The 22,316-nt window shown below is 41.4% G+C and overlaps 1 protein-coding gene across 1 annotated transcript in view; it reads left to right on the forward strand.

Annotated features, from left to right (window-relative positions):
* Positions 1-22,316, forward strand: part of ACTN2 (actinin alpha 2) — a 69,937-nt gene that overhangs the window by 40,789 nt on the left and 6,832 nt on the right. Inside the window, exons 9-16 of the mRNA XM_036919331.2 lie at positions 1,351-1,443; positions 3,107-3,337; positions 11,440-11,587; positions 13,105-13,255; positions 15,933-16,041; positions 17,428-17,568; positions 19,759-19,941; positions 22,105-22,239. Coding sequence (XP_036775226.1) covers positions 1,351-1,443; positions 3,107-3,337; positions 11,440-11,587; positions 13,105-13,255; positions 15,933-16,041; positions 17,428-17,568; positions 19,759-19,941; positions 22,105-22,239 — 1,191 coding nt within the window. The remainder of the gene's footprint in view (positions 1-1,350; positions 1,444-3,106; positions 3,338-11,439; positions 11,588-13,104; positions 13,256-15,932; positions 16,042-17,427; positions 17,569-19,758; positions 19,942-22,104; positions 22,240-22,316) is intronic.

Below are 22,316 nucleotides of genomic sequence, written 5' to 3' on the forward strand. Positions count from 1 at the left end.
TGTGCGTGTGCATACCTGGGTGTGTGTTTGTGTGCTTCACATCTTACCTTGGACTCTCTCTAAGTGTGTTGTAAAGACCTAATATGGCAAGTTCCAAACTGTGAATACTATTTTTTTAACAGCTTTAACTTTAGTTCCTGAAGTGTTTTCCTCTCTTTCCTTCCAAAGGTCTCACTTTCATTTCGTTAGTAAATTGTGGGAAACATTTGTACTTTAGGAAAAACCAATAGCCCTTAAAGCAGCCACACTCATTGAGCAGGGAGGGGGGGAACATTTGACAAGGAGAAGTGAAGGCCTTTCCAGCACCCCTTGCCCTCCTCTGCCTAGAAATTGCCTTCACTGCTCAGTGATTTGTTCTGATGTCTTGCAAGACTAATCTTAATTTAGCTAAAATAGTGAAAGGGTAACAGTGTTAAAACCTTCAAAAAAATTAACACCCCTTAAGACACAGCCTGAGGGACAGAGTGGATAAATGTCCCTCAGTTTCCCCACACACACCTGTTTCTATCTCTTGCCCCTCCACATATCTCTACGTGGAGAAGACTGGTAACTGGGATGGACGGAATATGTATTATTTCTGTGAGCTCTTCAGCCCATCACCAGCAAGTGATAGTGCCTAGAAATCAGCCCATACTAGGGCTTCAGAGGCGAGGCTTTGGGGCGGGCCACAGGCCTGGAAGCCCCCATGCAAATTGCTCCTCTTAGCTCATCATGTGATCATGTTTCAGGCGCTTCACCGCTTCTGGCCCGAGTACCTTTCGCCCAATGATGACAGAGAGTTATTCATACCTTAGCCACTTCTCATGCAGGTTCAACAAAGCCTTAAAGCAAGTTCAGCTCTGTGGAAAGATCCCATCTAGCACTTTCTGTGTATTCATTTCAGGAGCAGAGGCCTTCAGGGAACTCGATGCAGTGACACATATGTTCAGGACACAGTCACTTTTGCTTTGCTTTATAAAGGCTAACGTCATTCAGAGAGTGCTCAGCCCTGTAGTCAAGAGAGTGCTCAGTTGGACATGCAGGAAGCAGAGATTTGGTTTCCTTGACCCACATATTTCTGTTACTAACTTGCTTAATGTTTTACAAAGCCTGTGTTTTAGACTAATGGTATCTCCCCATTATTTCCTACAGTATATTCAGCCTGCCGTGTAAGTCTGTGTGAAAACTGTAAAGAAGGTGTGAAATGATTCATAGCATTAAACAACCATGCCCTCAGTCTTACTCCAACCTAACCTAGAATCTGCACCATCTGCAGCCATCCCCTTTTCCTCTCCTGCCCTGCCATGCTCAGTTTTGTGCATGCACATCCCTGTCGACAGAGCTGTCCTGTTTACCTATTGTGTTTTACAGGCCGAGACAGCAGCTAACAGGATATGTAAGGTTCTTGCTGTGAATCAAGAGAATGAGAGGCTGATGGAAGAATATGAGAGGCTAGCAAGTGAGGTAAAGGAAATGGGTGACCTGCAGTCCTGTCCCATACCACCCAGAGGGTGAACAGGGATTGTTGGTGTTTTTTTTCTTTGCATTTTTCATCTCAGATAGAATAAAAGTAGGAAAATACACTTGATCTCAGAGGTTGTTCACCTTGACACAAAGGTAATCCTGATGGTCCTCTCAATCTTCCCAAAACATAGAGGTAGTTTGCATGTTTTAAGAAGTAGAATGTGAGTCTGTTCTCAGTCATGCCCCCCCAAGGTCAGACTCCCCTGCATAACATTCACTGCTGGTTTGGTTCCTGCCTCCTTGGCTACTGCCATCACCTCCAGGGCTCCACACAGTGGTCCAGCATCAAAGGAACTTGCCCAGCCTATTGGGAGACATGGCTCAGCCTTGTGTGTGTATATAAACATCAAGAGGGAAATACAGGGAAGACAGAGCCCTCTGTCCAAGATATCTGAGCATGAGTTTCTATGTAGAACACCTTCCTACAGCTTTTCAGCCAGGGTCTTGGTTAGAATAGCACTTTCCACATTGCTCTCCTTTTTGTTCTTATTACACCATAAATAGAAAGTAAGCAGTCTTCTCCCTGCCACTGCATTATTTTCCCCACACAAGGTACAGGCTGTGTGAGGTCCACAGTGATATATCCCCTCTAGATTGAATTCAATTACAGTGATGTATACCAAAGACCAAATAGTTTTTGCTCTGACTTAATTTATTTGATATATTTGGTCCGTTCTGGGAAAGGTATCAGGACACTTGGAATAAATCTTCCAAAGTAGCGGTTTCTGCAAATCCAGTCCAGTGATACTGGACTTATGTTGTCATACCGCTGTCATGGAGCAGTTCAATTGGGCAGCTTTGTTTAATGCCAGTGATCAGCTTCAGGGTTGGAGCATGACCAGGACCAAGGACAGATGCTCCTCAGTAATTAAATCCTTCCTTTCCTTATGTGATCTTTTATTTATCCTCCTCAAAGCCTTATACTAATTTTTATTCTTATCTGCTGTCATTTTCCACTATCAGAAGTGTAAATTATTAGGGCTCTAAGCAGGCCATTTTTAGTTCAAGAGAGAGATATACTGCATCCTTAGGAATTCACTACCATTCTTATTTTTACCATGTGGATTTCCTTGAAAGCTAGGTACTAAATTAAAATATTTAGGTATTGAGTCAGTCCCAGATTTACAATATATTTGTCTGGTAAATAGGTTCATTTGATTTGAGCTTATTTCAAATATAGGTACATTTTAAGGTAAACCAAATTCTTTGCTGATTTTATTGTACTACATTTCACCTTGTCAGGGTTTTGTTTTTGCTGTTCATTTGAAAGCTCCATCCAGCATTTGTCTGCTAATGTGTGGTCCCCGAGTTTCCTGTAAACGTCACACTTTTGTAAACATAATGCGTGCTGACTTTAAGATTCCGTAATGTCCTTGGGGTGATCACTAGAGCCATGGGTGGACCCTGACATTCTCATTCATGCCACAGTGCATGGGGGTTCCTTTCCTCTTGTGAAGTCAGGAGAATTATATTCATACTTCTGTAATTTTAGGAACATTAGGTTAATCCATTCCCAGTTGTTAGGTGCCTCTGTTTTTTCAATTTTTTCAACCTGAGGCGGTTTCCTGGTGTTTTCAGCAGTATTTTCATGTTTTGGGAGCAGCTTTTGGAATGGATTCGTCGCACAATCCCCTGGCTGGAGAACCGGACCCCTGAGAAGACCATGCAAGCCATGCAGAAGAAGCTGGAGGACTTCCGGGATTACCGTCGGAAGCACAAGCCACCGAAGGTGCAGGAGAAGTGCCAGCTGGAGATCAACTTTAACACCTTGCAGACCAAGCTGAGGATCAGCAACCGGCCCGCCTTCATGCCCTCAGAGGGCAAGATGGTGTCGGTAAGTGACCCAGGCTCAGAAGTGCCCTGGCCTTATGGAAAGGCCACTTTTTCCCATGAAGTCTTTTCTGTGATGGGCTCTGAGAAGGAGGCATTGACTTCTCCAGTCTTTTCAGTTCATTACTATAATTTTAGCACTGCAGCCACACCATTCTTGATATTTTCTCCCTACCATCGTGCAGCTCTTGGTCCTAGCATTGGTGTGATAGCTCACAAAGAGCAGCCTTGATGAACACTTAACTGTCAGCTCACCTCCCTGCTCTTGCAGCCCGGCCTTGCTTCCCCGAGCAGGTCTATTCACCGAGGCCCCACACCCTCTGTCCCCTGGCACCTGCTGGGGCTGCTTTCCTTGCCCTGTCTCCTCCATCCATTTCCCTTACTGAATCATTCGTGCCAGTGCACAGGATTAAAATCTCTGAGTCCACATCTCCGCACAGCCACTGTCCTGTTCCTTGGCTCCCCATCATGGCAGAACATCTCAAAACTTCTTTGTGGTACCAATTTCCAGCTCCCAATGCTCCTTTACTTCTTTTGCTCTTCATCTTGCCATCATCTAGCTTCTGTCCACTTCCCCCTGAGATTGTTCCTTCTTGTCATCCACGTTGACAAGCCAATGGTCTCTTTTAGTTTCTCTCTCTGCTCCTCTGACCCCCTTAACCACTGTCTCCTTCTTGAAACCCCCTCCCTTCTTGAACTTACTGCTTTCTTCCCACCCTGCCTATGCATCCCAGCATGCCTGGGTCATGCAGCTCTGTCTCAGGAGGTGGCACAGCTGTCCAGGCTCCTCCAGTGCAGCCTTGTCATCAGGGACTCTCCCTTCGCATCAGTTCCCTGCATCCCATTTCTCAGCCAGTCCCATTGGTTCTACCTCCAGATTTATCTGCCACCCATGCCCTTTGCGCTACTGGTGCCTTTGCCCTGCACCAGGTCACTGTCATCTCTCCCTGCAGTTACCCCATGATGCTGCTTCCCTTTCTTCTGACCTAAAATCCACTTTCTGCACAGCCACTACATCACCTTATTAAAACGTGAATCACAGCATGTCTCTTTCCTTCTCAGAACCCTCCAGTGATGCCCCAAAATATTCAGAATAAGACCCAGATTCCCTCTCCTGGCCTGCGGGTTAGGCATGATAAGAGCTTGCTGACTGTGACCTGTCTTGCTGGGCCTTGCTGCTGAGTACCTCGCACTTAGTGGCCTCACCTGCCACATGTGGTATGTGTGCCCTGCTCACCTTTGAGCTTGTACCTGGGCCTGCAGCACCCACTTCATGTAACGGCTCTTTTCATCACTGGGGTCTGAGCTCACCTGACTCCTCTGAGGGGTCTTCTCCAAGTTGCCTACCTGAAGGAACCCCCTCACTGGCCTCCCAGCATCGCTTAATGACTTATTTATTGTTTTTCTCCCAAAAATCATGACAGCAACACAGGGCAGGGCACCTCAGAGGTGATGCTCACTCTCATATAAAGGTCTCTTGCTAGTGCCTGGTGCATGCATCATGCCCAGGAAATTGCTGTCTTTGGCTGACTGGCTGGTTGGCTGGCTAGCCAAGTGACCCAGTCACTGAGAGAGTCATGTTGTATTGAGTCACTTTGAGGCATCATCTTTTTCTAGCCGGGACGTTAAAGCCCTGTAAGCCTTTGTGCACATCTGGAGAAGTATCAGGTATTTATTGGCTATATTAAAACTATATTGGTTCTCTTTTTAATTAAGGCATCATTAACAATCTTATAAAGGTTTCACAGGAGCAACATTGTGGTTTCAACCTTCATCCATATTATCAAGTTGACCCCCCGCCTCGCTCCCCATTGTAGTAACTGTCCATCAGCGTAGTGAGATGCGACAGAGTCACTTCCTGTCCTCACCATGCTGTACTGCCTTCCCTGTGACCTACCTATATTGTGTGCTAATTATAATGCCCCTTAATCCCCTCCTCCCTCCCTCTCAACCCACCCTATCCAACTTCTTCCCTTTGGTAACCGCCAGTCCCTTCTTGGAGTCTGTGAGTCTGCTGCTATTTTGTTCCTTCAGTTTTGCTTTGGTGTTATACTTCACAAATGAGGGAAATCATTTGGTACTTGTCTTTCTCCACCTGGCTTATTTCACTCAGCATAATACCCTCTACCTCCATCCCTGTTGTTGCAAATGGTAGGATTTGTTTCTTTCTTATGGCTGAATAGTATTCCATTATGTACATGTACAACATCTTCTATATTCGTTCAACTATTGATAGACACTTAGGTTAGGTTGCTTCCATGTCTTGGCTATTGTAAATAGTGCTGCAATAAACATAGGGGTGCATACGTCTTTTTGAATCAAGGATCTTGTTTTCTTTGGGTAAATTCCTAGGAGTGGAATTACCTGGGTCAAATGGTATTTTGATGTTTATTTTTGGGGGGAACCTCCATGTTGTTTTCCACAAGGGTTGAACTAATTTACATTCCCACCAACAGTGTAGGACAGTTCCTCTTTCCCCACATCCTCACCAGCATTTGTTCCTTGTCTTTTCTATGTTGGCCATCCTAAGTGGTGTGAGGTGATACCTCATTCTGGTTTCAATTTGTATTTCCCTGATAATTAGCGATGTGGAGCATCTTTTCATATGCTTGTTAGCCATCTGAATTTCTTCTTTAGAGAAGTATGTGTTCATATCCTCCATCCATTTTTTAATCAGGTTATTTCCTTTTTGGGTGTTGAGGTGTGTGAGTTCTTTATATATTTTGAATGTTAACCCCTTGTCGAAAATGACATTTACAAATATATTCTCCCATACTGTAGGATGCCTTTTTGTTCTGCTGATGGTGTCCTTTGTCCTACAGAAGGTTTTAAGCTTGATATAGGCTCATTTGTTCATTTTTTTCTTTTGTTTCCTTTGCCCAAGGAAATGTGTTCAGGGAAAAGTGGATCATATTTATATTCAAGAGAGTTTTGCCTGTATTGTCTTCTAAGAGTTTTATGGTTTCATGACTTATATTCAGGTCTTTGATCCATTTTGAATTTACTTTTGTGTATGGGGGTAGACAATAATCATTTCATTCTCTGACATGTAGCTGTCCAGTTTTGCCAACACCAGCTGTTGAAGAGGCTGTCATTTCCCCATTGTATATCCATGGGTCCTTTATCATATATTAATTGGCCATATATGTGTGGGTTTATATCTAGGCTCTCTACTCTGTTCCATTGGTCAATGGGTCTGTTCTTGTGCCAGTACCAAATTGTTTTGATTACTTTGGCTTTGTAGTAGAGCTCAAAATTGGGGGCATAATCGCCCCTAACTTTGTTCTTCTTTCTCAGGATTGCTTTGGCTATTCAGGGTCTTTTGTCGTTCTATATGAATTTTAGAACTATTAGTTCTAGTTTGTTGAAGAATGCTGTTGATATTTTGATAGGGATTGCATTGAATCTGTAAATTGCTTTAGGCAGAGTGGCCATTTTGACAATATTAATTCTTTCTACCCAAGAGCATGGAATGTATTTCCAGTTATTAGTGTTCTAATTTCTCTCAAGAGTGTCTTGTAGTTTTCAGGGTATAGATCTTTTACTTTCATTGTTAGTGTTATTCCTAAGTATTTTATTCTTTTTGATGCAATGGACTTGTTTTCCTGATTTATCTTTCTGCCTGTTCACTGTTAGTATATGGGAATGCAACAGATTTCTGTGTATCAATTTTGTATCCTGCAACTTTGCTGAATTCAATTATTGGTTCTAATAGTCTTTTGGTGGATTCTTCAGGATTTTTTATGTACAATATCATGTCATCTGAAGACGGTGACAGTTTAACTTCCTCCTTATCCTAATGGATGCCTTTTATTTCTTTGTGTTGTCTAATTGCCATGGCTAGGATTTCCAGTATTATATTGAATAAAAGTGGGGAGAGTGGCCATCCTTGTCTTGTTCCCCATCTTAGAGGAAAAGCTTTCAGCTTTTTGCTGTTAAGTGTGATGTTGGGTGTGGGTCTGTCATACATGGCCTTTATTATGTTGAGGTACTTGCCCTCTATACCCATTTTGTTGAGAGTTTTTATCATGAAGGGATGTTGAATTTTGTCAAATGCATTTCCAGCATCCATTAAGATGGTCATGTGTTTTTGTCCTTCTTTTTGTTGATGTGGTGTATGATGTTGATGGATTTTCGAATATTGTACCATCCTGCATCCCTGGAATCAATCTCACTTGATCATGATGGATGATCTTTAAGATGTATTTTTTAATTCAGTTTGCTAATGTTTTGTTGTGTATTTTTGCATCTATGTTCATCAGGGATATTGGTCTGTAGTTAACTTTTTTTGTGGTGTCTTTGCCTGATTTTGGTATTAGAGTGATGGTAACCTCATAGAATGAGTTTGGAAGTATTCCTTCCTCTTCTACTCTTTGGAAAACATGAAGAAGAATGGGTATTAGGTCTTCGTTATATGTTTCATAAAATTCAGTGGTGAAGCCATCTGGTCCAGGTGTTTTGTTCTTAGGTAGTTTTTTGATTACCGATTCAATTTCATTGCTGGTAATTGGTCTGTTCATATTTTCTGTTTCTTCCTGGATCAGTCTTAGAAGTTTGTACTTTTCTAGAAAGTTGTCCATTTCTTCTAGGTTGTCCAATTTGTTAGTATGCAATTTTTCATAGTATTCTCTAATAATTCTTTGTATTTCTGTGGTGTCCATAGTGATTTTTCCTTTCTCATTTCTAAATCTGTTTATGTGTTGGCTCTCTTTTTTCTTGATAAGTGTGGCTAGGGATTTATCTATTTTGTTTATTTTCTCAAAGAAACAGCTCCTGGTTTCATTGATTCTATTGTTTTATTCTTCTCAATTTTGTTTAGTTCTGCTCTGATCTTTATTATGTCCCTGCATCTACTTACTTTGGGCCTTATTTGTTCTTCTTTTTCGAGTTTAATTAATTGTCAGTTTAGACTATTCATTTGGGATTGTTCTTTCTTGAGGTAAGCCTCTATTGCTATATATGTTCCTCTAAGAACTGTCTTCACTGCATCCCACAGGTTTTGGGGTGTTGAGTTGTTGTTTTCATTTGCCTCCGTATATTGCTCGATTTCTTTTTTTATTTGGTCATTGATCCATTGATTATTGAGGAGCATATTGTTAAACCTCCATGTGTTTGTGGGCTTTTTTGTTTTCTTAGAATAATTTATTTCTCGTTTCATACCTATGTGGTCTGAGAACCTGGTTGGCACAATTTCAATCTTTCTGAATTTACTGAGGCTCTTTTTGTGTCCTAGTATGTGATCTCTTCTGGAAAATGTTCCATGTGCACCTGAGAAGAATGTGTGTCCTGTTGCTTTTGGATGGAGTGTTCTGTTGACGTCCGTTAGGTCCATCTGTTCTAATATGCTGTTCAGTGCCTCTGTTTCCTTACTTATTTTCTGTCTGGTTGATCTGTCCTTTGGAGTGAGTGGTGTGTTACAGTCTCATAAAATGAGTGCATTTAATTCTATTTCCCCCTTTAATTCTGTTAATATTTGTTTCACATATGTAGGTACTCCTATGTTGGGTACATAGATATTTATAATGGTTATATCCTCTTGTTGGACTGACCCCTTTATCATTATGTAATATCCTTCTTTGTCTGTTGTTACTTTCTTTGTTTTGAAGTCTACTTTGTCTGATACAAGTACTGCAACTCCTTTTTTATCCCTATTGTTTGCATGAAATATCTTTTTCCATCCCTTTGCTTTAGTCTGTGTATGTCTTTGGGTTTGAAGTGAGTCTCTTGTAGGCAGCATATAGACAGGTCTTGTTTTTTTACCCATTTAGTCTGTATCTTTTGATTGGTGCATTCAGTCGATTTACATTTAGGGTGATTGTCGATAGATATGTACTTATTGCCATTGCAGGCTTTGGATTCATGGTTACCCCCGGTTCAAGGGTAACCTCTTTACTATATTACAGTCTAACTTAACTCACTTAGTACACTATTTCAAACACAATCTAAAGGTTCTTTTTTCCCCTCCTTTCTTTTTCTTACTCCTACACTCTTTATATATTAGGTTTCATATTCTGCACTTGTTGTCTGTCCCTTGACTGACTTTGAGGATAGTTGATTTAATTTTGCATTTGCTTAGTGATTAATTGAGCTACTTCCTTTACTGTGGTCTTATTTTCTCTGGTAACAGCTATTTAGCCTTAGGAGCACTTCCGTCTATAGCAGTCCCTCCAAAATCCACTATAGAGATGGTTTGTGGGAGGTAAATTCCCTCAACTTTTGCTTATCTGGAAATTGTTTAATCCCTGCTTCAAATTTAAATGATAATCTTGCCAGGTAGAGTATTCTTGTATTCTTGGGTGGAGGCCCTTCTGTTTCATTGCATTAAATATGTCTTGTCACTCCTTTCTGGCCTGTAAGGTTTCTGCTGAGAAGTCTGATGATAGCCTGGTGGGTTTTCCTTTGTAGGTGATCATTTTTCTCTCTCTGGCTGCTTTTAATACTCTGCTCTTCTCCTTGATCTTTGCCATTTTAATTATTATATGTCTTGGTGTTGTCTTCCTTGGGTCTCTTTTGTTAGAAGATCTGTGCCCTTCCATGGCCTGAGAAACTATCTCCTTCCCCAGATTGGGCAACTCTTCAACAATTATTTCTTCAAAGATTCTTTCTCTCTCTGCCTCAGCTTCTTTTTATTCCTGTTCTCTAATTTCTGTTAGATTTACCATCTCCTCTACCTAATCCAATCTGCTTTTAAATCCTCCTATTGTATGTTTCATTTCAAATACTGTATTTTTCAGTTTCTATCTCTTTCTTGAAGTCCTCCCTGAGGTCTTGACTATTTCTGTAGCTCCATGAGCATGTTTATGATTTTTATTTTGAAATCTTTATCAAGAATATTGGTGATTTCAGTTTCACTTAGCCCTGTTTTTGGTGTCTGTTCTATTCTTGTTTCTACAAAATTTTGTTGCCATTTCATATTTTTAGTGATTCCTGTGGAATAATAACTTTGTGTAGTCAGTGCCCTCAAGAGCCCAGAAGCTCTACTCTCTGGAGCTGCCCATCACCTGGAGCAATGGCAGGGATCCCAGGTATGCGGCACCAGTGCCTTCTGGCAGGAAAGAACTCTTTCCTGCTTCCTGGCTGCAGTGCCTGCCTCCACTGCCAGGTCCAGTGTGCCAAGTGCACAGGGAGGAGCCTCTGGGCTATGCTCCTGTAGCTGTCATAGACAGGGCCACCCTTTTGCTGGCCTGGTGCAATGGCTGGGGCAGTTGATGTGTGGACCGATGCCGGCTAGGGGGAAGGAGCAGCAGGCTGCATATCACAGTCAGAGGCATCAGGGCTGCCTGCTAGCCAAGGGGATGAATTGCCTAAAGCTCCTGAAAGTTTCCAACCTGCTGGGCTGAGTATGCCAGGATAATTTTGTCCACCTGTCCTCTCTCCTGAGTAGCCAGTTCTGTGTAATCCTTGCCCCTTTAGCAGCCCTTTCACTGGTGGGACATCTTTCAAAGCACCCACCTTTCTTTTATGCTAGAGCAGCTGGTTGTGGGTACCTGTTCCCCACAAGCATCTGGAATCTCAGTCTCTCTGAGTATTCCACCTGTCTGTGCTTTCCAACTCCTCTAATCTCCAGAGCACCATGTAATGTGAGTTCATGCTCCTAGAGAAGATCCCCAGGGGTGAGTGTTTAGCAGTCCTCAGCTTCTACTCCCTCCCCGCTCCGTTTCTCTTCCTCCTACTGGGGAGCTGGGGTCAGGGGAGGGCTTTGGTCCTGCCAGATCACAGCTTTGCTACTTTACCCTTTTCTGTGAGGTTTTCTCTTTTCCTGAGATGTAGGGGGTCTGTTCTGTAGTCTTCAGTTTGCTCTTTCAAGATTAGTTGTATTTGCTGTATTTTCATGTTACATATTGTTTTGGGAGGAGGTTGCTGCATCACTTCTCATGCCACCATCTTTTCCCCCAAAAAAACTATTTTTAGTTCTAAAAGTCCCCCTTGATTTAAAAGACAATTAAGACAGTTAGAAGCCAAAGCAGTTGAATGGTTATTTTGTTGAGGAGGCGTGGAAAAGAAAATGGAAAGGAAAATCCTGTCAATCTCATTGTGGAAGCATTTATAGAAAAGCCTAAAATTGGATTATAGTGAATGTAACTTTGGTTGTCCTCAAATATCCAGGACATTGCTGGGGCCTGGCAGAGGCTGGAGCAGGCCGAGAAGGGTTACGAGGAATGGTTGCTCAATGAGATACGGAGACTGGAGCGTGTGGAACACCTGGCAGAGAAGTTCAGGCAGAAGGCGTCGACGCATGAAACATGGGCTTATGGTAAGAAGACTAGGTTCCCATTGGGTTTCTGCAAAATCAGAACTGACCTGAGCACAGAGCCACAGTATGCAGTTACTGCTGACTCTGTTCCCAGCACCTGTGACAAGCAGGCAGGTGTCATTCCCTCTCTCTGCTCCAACTGTCCCAGCACTAAATCTCTGCAATAGGTGTGATTGAAGATTTATTTTCTAATCAAGTAGATAATACTTTTTATCACAAAACAGCACTGGAAATGCATCGTTCCCACACTTACCTATATAAGGCCTGGCCTCCTTCTGTCTTCCCCCAACTTTTTTCTCTTTAACTCAACAAGTATCTGTTTATTCCTGTGGGTCAGATAGCCCTTGATTGCATCTGCCAATAGAACAAAGCAATAGAATTTCCCGTTTAGAAAATCTGCTTGGAAAGCAAGTGGATGGTATAATTTTCTAGAGTCTTCACTTCCTTCTCTGACTTTGGTGATCTCTTCTTTCAGGCTGTGTAGAGCAAACTTTTTCCATGATACCATGGTCATAATATTTTTTTGACTGTCTGCTCTTTGCTGAGGTAGAACAAAACATTCCCCCCATCACAATAATATTTTAAGAAAGATTGGGGAGGCTCCCATTGCCTTTTGCTTTATAATTGTCTGATGATTGCTGTTGCACAGCAGGGTAGGTACAGGTGTGGATCTGGAGACAGGCAGGTTGGAGACCAGCTCTGACACTTTGCAGCTGTGGGCCTTGGATGAGTTCTTAACCTTTCAGCGCTACATCCCCTTCAGGGTGGAGTAACTACATTAGGGCTTCGATGGAGATTTAGTGAATTCACATTTACAAAGTATTTAAATTGGTATCTGGCACATAGTAAGTGCTGTGTTGTTTGTCATTGTTAAACATATAAACCTTTGCTTTCCATTCTAGCTTTATAGAATTAAAATTTTAAAGGTCACCACTGAGGGAATAAATGTGGATGCACTTACAGCCACAGCAGTGACTTAATTTAAGAAATATTTGTGGGCAAATAAGTGAAGGTTCAGAAAGAAAAATTTCTATTATCTTCAGGAAAAAAAAACAGGCTATATTTAGCCAAAGGAAGTAGAAATTCAAACAAAATGAATTGAGTTAAAGGTGGAACCTATGGGTAAGCAAATGGAGTTCCAGTTTCTTACCTGACTATTCCAGGTCACTCTTGTGAGCTAATGATTACTGACTTAGCTGAGCATCACCCTGGAAAACCAGTTACTCATTACTCAGGATTATGAATACTGCAGACTTGTTATTTAGAATGTACTCTGCACGCTTTCCCCCTTATTTGTAGACATGAGCTTTCAAAACACAGAGGGACTCGGGGCTCAGTTGCAGAGTAACAGCCCGAGTTCCAGTTGAAATATTGCCTCTGCATCTTCAGTGCGATCATTTCCTCCTCCTCCTCCTTTTGGTTATTTGGTCTCTTAACCATCACCAGAGCTTTTCTGGTGCAGAGACACTAATGTCTGATGCTAGAGGATTTACAGTCTGGTGCTGCCACCTTTGCAGGTAAAGAGCAGATCCTGCTGCAAAAGGACTATGAGTCAGCATCACTCACTGAGGTCCGGGCTTTGCTGCGGAAACATGAGGCATTTGAGAGTGATCTGGCGGCTCACCAGGACCGTGTGGAGCAGATTGCAGCCATCGCACAGGAGCTCAAGTAGGTGCTGTGTGCTGGTGGGTGCCATGGGCTGTGGGCTTTGGTGCCAGGGTGCAGGGCTGGCAGGGTTCCAGACAGGGGCAAGGTGCCTCCCTCCCTGTTCTAGACTGGGAGAGAGACAGGCTGGAGGTCTTGGCCAGGGATTCGTCTGGGTTCTTTAAACAGATGAGCTGACTCCAGCTCTGGTTCTTTGGTTGTGGTGGCATCCCGGTGTCCCCCATCCGCAGCGTCCCCAGCCCCAGCACAGACGGCTCATATATCTGGAGGACTAACTCGGCTTGCAAAGGCCAGCCCTCTCAGGCCTGGAACAAGGGATCTGGAAACCCCACTGGGGAACTACTGCCTGAACTCTGAAGGAAGAGACACCACACCCACTTTTTCTTTATCATCACTTTCACACTTCTTATTTTACGGAAGGAAGTAGCATGAGATTGAGCCCAGGCTGGTTGAAGCCAGAGTGGCAGTTCCAAATCTGGCTCAGGATGCAGCCCCTGGCTGTGGCCACCTCCAGAGCACCTCCTGGCAATATTCCTAAGCTTTTTAAGGAAATTCCTTGGCCCCTTTTGACAAATACAAAATCTCATTCCCTTTCCCCCTCACAATCACTCATATATCTGCAAAATTTTAGAGCCTGTCATGTATAATCACTTTTAAATATAGGCAATAAACGTTTATTTTATTATGTTACACTTTAAAACCCATATTCCTCAGTTTGGACTAGAGCAAACTTCTTAATGAACACATATGGCATCTTTTAAGGGTGCGTATATTTTTAGCCTTGCCCAGATAAACTCTTAGTTATTTGTGGTCTTCGTCTCTAAGCTGTGCTCTGTGTTCATGGTCTTTGCATTATCTTTCTTATGCTTCATAAGTGTCAGATGTTTGCTCTTTAACAATTACAAATAAGGGGATAAAAGAAACTCAAGCTATTTAATGGTCTATTAATAGCTCCCATATAGTTTGGAGTGGTTTTAAGTGTTGCTCATAAAATTTAAGTAATAATTTTATATTATTACTACTGGAATCCCCAATGCCTACTTCTTCACACCATCAAGAGAACAACCACACACAGAACTTAAGTGTATGTTCATCTTAATGTTATTAATATTCCTGCCTTTTTCACCTTTCCTAAAATAGTAAAGTGTTTTCTGTAGCTCTCAAAATGCATAAAACAACATGCACAGTTAAGCAAACCCTAAATCCTTAAAAGCAGATATATATAGAACTCAAAAATGAATTAAAGAGGAGGGAGAAATGTATACCTAAAGACAGCCATGGACAGATGAGTACTGGCATCTCCATTATTCAGTATTCAGTAGGATTCCTAGATTTCTGTTTTGTTTTAAATCTTTCTTCCCTTGAATATTTGCCTTCTGAAGAGCCACAGTCTTTTCAGTTTCTATTCAAGGCTGTGCAAATGGCTGATGTGTTTTGGTTTTTGGGTTATAATAATAAGCACAAGAATCTTAGTCCATCTCAGTCTAGTGACGTGTATGTATCTGTAGAAAACTGCTCTTGAGAGCTAGACAAGCTTTAATTGGGCGATGGGAGCGTCTTACTGCTGAAAAAATACTGGTCACAACCATGAGCTCTTCCTTTATTCAGTAACAGAAGCAATAACAATCAATAAGAACCAGTTAATATTATTTAAGAGGAAAAACAAAGCAATGAACAACCATTGCCTTAACTTAAGGTTGACAGAAGAACTATAACAAAATCAAGCTTCAGGGAAATGGATTTGATAGGACAGGAGGGAATTTTCTGCAGGCTGTCTTATCATGGTCTGTGTAAGAAGTTGTCTCCTGAAAATGTCTTTAAACCTCTGGGAGTTTCACTTTCATCTTACCTAAAAGAGTGATTAAGTTTTGTACAGGAGTCAAACTTTATCCCCAGAGATACTGGGTTAACCTTCTTGAGAATTTGAGGATTTGCTTTAACAGTGAGTTCAAATTATTTCACCTGGCAATGATCCCATTAGAATGTAGAGACAGGGCTTGTGAGGAAGAGCATCAGTAAGAAATTACTTCATTCTTGCTGTCTCACTAGTGGCATCAGGCAAGTCAGAACCTCTTTGTCCAGAAGAGGAAGGGGCTGTCCTCCCAGACTTTGGAAGTCCCTCCGGTGCTCGGTGAAATGACAGCGCCCCTGCTGGACATGATGTCCTCCCCAGAGGGAGCCCAGTGCCCTTTGAGAGGAGCCTAGGACACAGCGGGGTGCAAGCTGATGCCTCCACCCCTCCCCGCCCCCTGTGATGTGCCAGGCACTGTGGCTTCAGCTCAGCCCACAGGACTCCAGCTCACCTAGTCAGTGCATTTCCATGCACACTGCCACTTAACAAAAGCTCTCCAGGGCCCCGGCCAGGAAGACAAAAGGAGGGTGAAGTTAGCCTGAGGCACTAAGAAAACACCATTTCTCTCTGTCTAGAAATCTGTTGACCACCAGAGTTTTACTAATTCTTCTCATAACCTGTCAGAGAAGAGTGATCATGTTTGCAGTGGTGAAGATAAACAACACCCTGAAATACCCTTCCAATTCTCTGCCAGATGTTTAATTTAAAAAAAAGAATTATCTGTCTGCTTTGAGCCCATGTCCACTTTTCCTTATATTATCTGAGTTATTTTTTAATAACTTTAAAATTAAAATAAAGAAAATAATCTTTATTTTTCACTTCTAATAGTGAACTGGATTATCATGATGCTGTGAATGTCAATGATCGGTGCCAGAAAATTTGTGACCAGTGGGACAGATTGGGAACGCTTACTCAGAAGAGGAGAGAGGCCCTGGAGGTGAAGTCTTTAAGCCACCTGTTGACATTAAATCTTTTAATAGAGGCTCTTTAATTAAGTCCCTTGCTATTAAGTTTCTGTTTTTCTGTCGCATTATGTGTATAAAACAGATTATCTAGGGAAAGGAGCCATTAAAGAGAATATGAAAAGTAAGAGTAAGAGGGAAATGGAAAGTCGGTAGCTATGTACTATAATTTATCCATAGAGCGGTAAAGCCTACTTTTGAATTAAAAAAAAAAAAACCCAGGGGTGATAAAATTATGGTATAAACCCATTTTGTATCAAACAGTAATTACAGTGAATTCCAAAAATCCTTACATAAGAGTAAACTGAGTTGTGAGTGAGGAAATCAAGAACTTAGCTTGAGATGTGCAAAGGGAAAATGGCAGCAAATGTTGAAGTCAGGAAAAAATCAATATGAAACAGAATCCAGAAGAATTTGGCATTATTCACATGTAAGACTTGGATGAACAGCAGTAAGTGCTTGGTATTTAACTGTACCTAATTGGCTTTCACTGATGAAGATTCATAGTGTGAAGGAAAGAAGTGGTTGCCAGTTTTCTGAGGCTTTTCACTCTAATAAAACTTCTAAAGTACATGGTACCAAGCATCCTAGACACCAAATAGCTGTTCCATATCCACCTAAATAAATAAAAGTGGAGAGAGGTAGGACCAAGCCTATAACAGAGACAGCTCAAATATTTTAGAAAGATGAATCTAATTACGGGAGACTTAGAGATTCTGCACACTTTCCCTGTTTGCTCCCCGTCAGCTCTGCCATATGACACAAGTGTAGTATCATTCTCTGTTGCTCACAGCCATGTGCTTTCACAGTTTGCCCAGAAAGGCAAAGAGGATCTCGCTGTTAAATCCTGAGTGAGGATTTGAGAACATTTTAATGTAGCTCCTTTGTCTTCACCAGGTAGGTGACTTTTGGAAGAGGCACTCATCTTCTCTTTGCACACTGGTGACTGTAAAATGAGAAAAAGACCTTGAATTTCCTGTTTCCCATCATGGTTAGGGAGTCAGGTCCTTTAACTAGAGAAGTACTGTTTCAGCTGGAAGCAAGTTACTCTATACCGTATGTGGATTCTCAGTTTTCCAAAAAGTAGCCAGCAGTAGAGTAAGTACTTTTAAAATGAGGCTGCTCTGGATGTTATTAAATCCTTCCTTCATTCAGAAGGCACTTCAGAGACCTGCAGGACTCAGTCTCATCATTTGAACATTAGTTAACCTTTTCTATATACATGCCAGTGATGAGAGATGAGAGCATTGTGATTAACAAAATGTCAAATGATAGTTGATTGTTCCAGAAAGTGTATTTATAGTTTCAGAGAATTTTTATTATATAATCTGTGATAATTTTTGCTTCTGTTTAATCTTCAGAGAACTGAGAAATTGCTAGAAACCATTGATCAGCTTCACCTGGAGTTTGCCAAGAGAGCTGCTCCTTTCAACAACTGGATGGAAGGTGCCATGGAGGATCTGCAAGACATGTTTATTGTCCATAGCATTGAGGAAATCCAGGTAATGGAAACCCAAGTCTGTACTAGAAATGAACAATAATTCTAAAATTATAATTTAAAAAATTTAAGTTTACTTTGTTTTATTTTTTTACTTAGAAAAATATGCCTAGAAATTACCCTTTGACCTTTAGCTTGAAAATGTGTATACTACTCTTAGCTGCGACTAAATTACCATCAATCAGATAATGGTGAATACATCCAAAAGTGTCTGTTTTTAGAAAAGGAAGGCAGAATCATTGAGCAAAATAGACATAGCTGCTCTTGGGAGTTACAGAAAGTTATGAGTTTATTAACTACTTTGTAAATGTGTGGATATTACTGTTTCTTAAGATCTACTGAGTTTTGCTAGATCATAAAGCATAAGAAATCATGTATCAACACAAATTCAAAGAGATATATGCAACTCTGTGTTCACTGCATCATTATTTACAATAGCCAAGATAATGGAAGCAACCTGTGTTCATCAATAGATGAGTGGATAAAGATGAAGTGTATGTATATATAAACACACATACAGATACGCACACATACGGTGGAATACTACTTAGCTATAGAAAATAATGAAATCTGAAATCTTGTTATTTGTGACAATGTGGATGGACCTAAAGGGTATTATTCCAAGTGGTGTAACTCAGAGAAAGACAAATACCAAATGATTTAATTTATATGTGGAATCTAAAAACAAACGAATAAAAGAAACAAAATAAAACAAACAAACTCACAGATACAGGAAACAAACTGTTGGTGCCAGAGAAGGGCATTGGGGAATGGGTGGAATAGGTGAAGGGGATTAAGAAGTACAAACTTTGAATTATAAAATAAATGGGATGAAATGCACAACGCAGAGAGTATAATCAATAATGTTGTAATAACTTTGTATGGCAAGATATGATAACTAGACTATCATGGGGATCATTCTGTAATATATAAAAATATCAAATCACTATGATATGCTCCTGAGACTAATAGAATATTGCATGTCAATGCTATGTCAATAAAAAAAATTAATAAGTGGAAATGTCACATTAAAAAAAAGAAACCACAAATTAGCACTTCTGCCTCCTATATTCCACAATGTTCTGCTTCTGATTTCTTCTGGAACTTCAGAGTTATAAATAAGACTTCTAAGTGGTCATATTAAGGAGGATGGTTACTCTCAAACAGCCAGGACCCAGTGTATTTAGAGACCAATGTACAGTGAATTTGATGTATAATAGAATACAAAGAGACAAGACTTTTTAATTCTTTTTTCTGTGAAATAGATAGGTCATTGAAAAGAATCAAATATAAGGGAAATATCAGAGGTTGGGATTTGAACCCATGTCTCCCTGCCAAGGAGCATTCTAGAAGGGTTTGTACCTAGAAGGTGTAAGGGGAAATATGTTACTTGGTTGAACTCTGCATTTGTGTTCTGAAAGAGGCCACGGTGGTGTTTCCTGCTTGAGCTCTCAAGCAGAGGTTAGCAACCTGAAATTATTTTTGGAATAAGTGAGACTTCTAAGTGTGCCTTGGGAGTCATACTTAATGCATGAAGTAGTTTCTTTGTTTACTGAAGGGTGTGTTGGCTGCTGATCTGTAACCTGAAGTAAAGGTTAGCTTCACACTGGAAGGTGGCCCACGTGGCACCTCCAAATGGCTGAACTTAAGGGGCTGATGTCATGTATGTTAGAACCAAAGGATAGGGTTTGACAAATGGTGGCTTTATAAAATCTGAGGGGAAAGAGTTGACTTCTGTGGCTATTTCTTTTTGAGGAGTAGGGATGGGTTTCCTGGCGGTCTTTAGGTGTAACAGCTGCAAATGTTAGGCTCTTTTGTTGAACTGCAAAGGTAAAAGTGGGCACAGAAAGGACAGCTAAGGGCAGTTGTGTTTGCCAGTGGAGAGTAAGACCTCAGCAATAGCTGGGGATCAAATATAGTGAAAGCAAACATGACTTATTAAAAAAGAAAAAAATTTTTGAAGGCTTTGGATTAATAGTCATCAATTAAATAGTCCTTGTGATGTCTTTTTAACATTTTCAAGGAACTTGACTTTTGTGCACTAAATACGTTTTCTAAAACATCCAGAATTTGTTTTCCTCCAGAGATTCCTGCAGGTATAAAGGTATTTACACATGTGCAGCAAGGAACACCAAAGCCTGTAAAATTCGCACTGAATTCAAGCTGGGTTTTCTCTGCTTCTGTCTCTGGTTAGAGTTTGATCACTGCACATGAGCAGTTCAAGGCAACGCTGCCAGAGGCAGACAGCGAGCGGCAGTCCATCATGGCCATCCAGAACGAGGTGGAGAAGGTGATTCAGAGCTACAACATCAGGATCAGTTCCAGCAATCCCTACAGCACTGTCACCATGGACGAGCTCCGGGCCAAGTGGGACAAGGTGGGTAACTGAGGAGTGGGTGTGGAACAAGGTGGGAGTCTTTGAAGGTGAGGTTGAGGGAAGAGGTAAACACTTGGGGGACTTAGAGTGACTGCCTGATTTTGCATCACAGTCAGGGTTTTCATTCACCCCATATTTCACAGATGTGTTAAAAGGTAAGCTAAAGCATATGAATAATTTTAAAGTTTATTTGAGCAAAAACAGATTCAAATTGGGCAGCCTCCCATCTAGCAGATAGATAGGAACCCCAAGAAGTTGTACGAAATGAAAGGCTTTTATAGGCAGAAAGGAGCGGGAACAAAGAAGTTCTCTGGCAAAAATAGCTTGTTTGTTACTGCAAGGTTACTTTCCTCCGAGGGGGAGGGGCCTGTCTGGCAGATGACGTAACTGGTGCTGATCAGGCAGTTCCTGATTGACAGGTTTAAGATTCCATCTCTGAGAGAGCATAAACTATAATTAAGTTATTTCAGTTTGGTGACATGGGCTTAGCAGAAACAACTCCTTTTGGGGCCTGTTGCCTTGTTTTTAATAGATGAAATTGTTAAATTCTTAAATGCCATTCCACAACTTCTGTGATTTATAAGGAAAGAAGGTAAAAGTGATTTTCCTTAAAGAAAATCTTACAAAAGTTGGCAAAATCAACTAAAAATTTAGCTTGCCTATAACTTCATTAAAGAAATTTTAGACTGTAGGGTAGACATATTCCAATTGCGCATGAATTTTCAATGCAGAAAACTTGCTTAGAAAACTAGATCTGGGAAACTAAAGTGCTCCTGTTGACTTGCTGCCTTTTAAGTTTTGGGAGACTGTCCAGAGATGTGATTACAGTCAAAATGGGATCATTTGAGCCTTTTTTGTCTCATTCTTCAGAAAAATTTATTTTCATGGTTTAAATTATAGCACAGTCAACTTGGTATGCTTCTACGTAGTCTGTCGTGGATTTGAGGTGGCTTGCTGTAAGTACACATGGAAGCAATCATTTAGTTAAAAACAAAGCAAAGGAGGGGAAAAAAATATATGAGAAAGAGAGTGTTCATCTGAGAGAACGTAGTTAGCTATTGCACTTGAGCTTTTCATTCAGCTGTAGTCTTCTGACAGCCAAAGTAAAAAGGGAAACATGGTAAACAAAGTATTTCCCTTGAAAAAAAAGAGAAGTAGGCCATTTTTAAAATCAAGACAGAGTTTTCTCCCACCATTAAGTTGTAAAGCAAATTGCCACATGGACTTTTGTAAAAGGGCCATTGAAAAATCATGTCTGTAGCAGCAGTTTTGCAGGAGACACAAACGAGACTTCTGAAGTAGCTCTTTGTGGGTTTCAAGAAAACTGAGGGCGTTAAAATGTAAATCACAGGGTACAAATGGGATGGAAGAGGTAGGCTAGGCAGAGGACTTTCTGTGGCCCCAGGAAGCTAGCAGGGGTTGTTAACTTTTTTTGTTTCCTTTGGCAGTCAGGGGGAAGCCCACGGGGCCCTTCTGATAATAATATTTGCAAACTCGTAAAAATACTTACACTGAAAACAAATTATATTAAACTATAGTTACTAAAATAGTAAAAATTTGTTCCCCTAATTTTTTTAAGGTTGGGCCATAGTAATGTAGGTGCTTCTTTACTAACACATATAAAACCAAGATCTAGCAGTAGGTCTAATAGTTTTGAAGTAGTGATGAGTATACATGATCTTTTGAGAAGCAGGCAATAACTAATGTTCATAATATGAAGGTTTGTGATTCTATTGCCATAAAGTCACAGTACTGCTTAAATAACATGGATTTGCTGCCCACATTCATAATTGAAAGAAATGCTCCGTTTCAATTGGAGACAGTGAAAATAAAGAGGAACAGTTTAACCCCTTTCAAGTTCACAAATCCTCTGCACTCTGGACCCAGCCCCTGGGGTTCATGCTACAGGCTGAGAGCCCCTGGTGGGAGGAACAGTCCGCATCCCTCGTGAGCCTCACCACAGCCTTGCAGCAGACACTCAGGCCCTGGTGGCAGTCCAGGCTAGATTGGGCTCTTCCTTCACTCCTGCAGTCAGGACTCCCACTCCACCGTGCTCCCCTCCTCCCCTCCCGCCCCTGTCTTTTGTACTGTTGCTAAATGTCTCCATCACCCTTATTGGGCCAGAGCTGGCTTCTAATCCCTGATGCCCTCGGTCCCTGGTAGGTGAAGCAGCTTGTGCCCATCCGGGACCAGTCCCTGCAGGAGGAGCTGGCCCGCCAGCATGCCAATGAGCGTCTGCGGCGCCAGTTTGCCGCACAGGCCAATGCCGTCGGGCCCTGGATCCAGAACAAGATGGAGGTAGGTCGGTGCCCATCAAAGGAGGTTTACCTTAGCCCTGAGGGAGTCCCTGAGCTGATACAACAGCAAAACGTCTC

This window comes from Manis pentadactyla, chromosome 8 (genome assembly GCF_030020395.1).
Source record: "Manis pentadactyla isolate mManPen7 chromosome 8, mManPen7.hap1, whole genome shotgun sequence".
NCBI lineage: Eukaryota > Metazoa > Chordata > Mammalia > Pholidota > Manidae > Manis > Manis pentadactyla.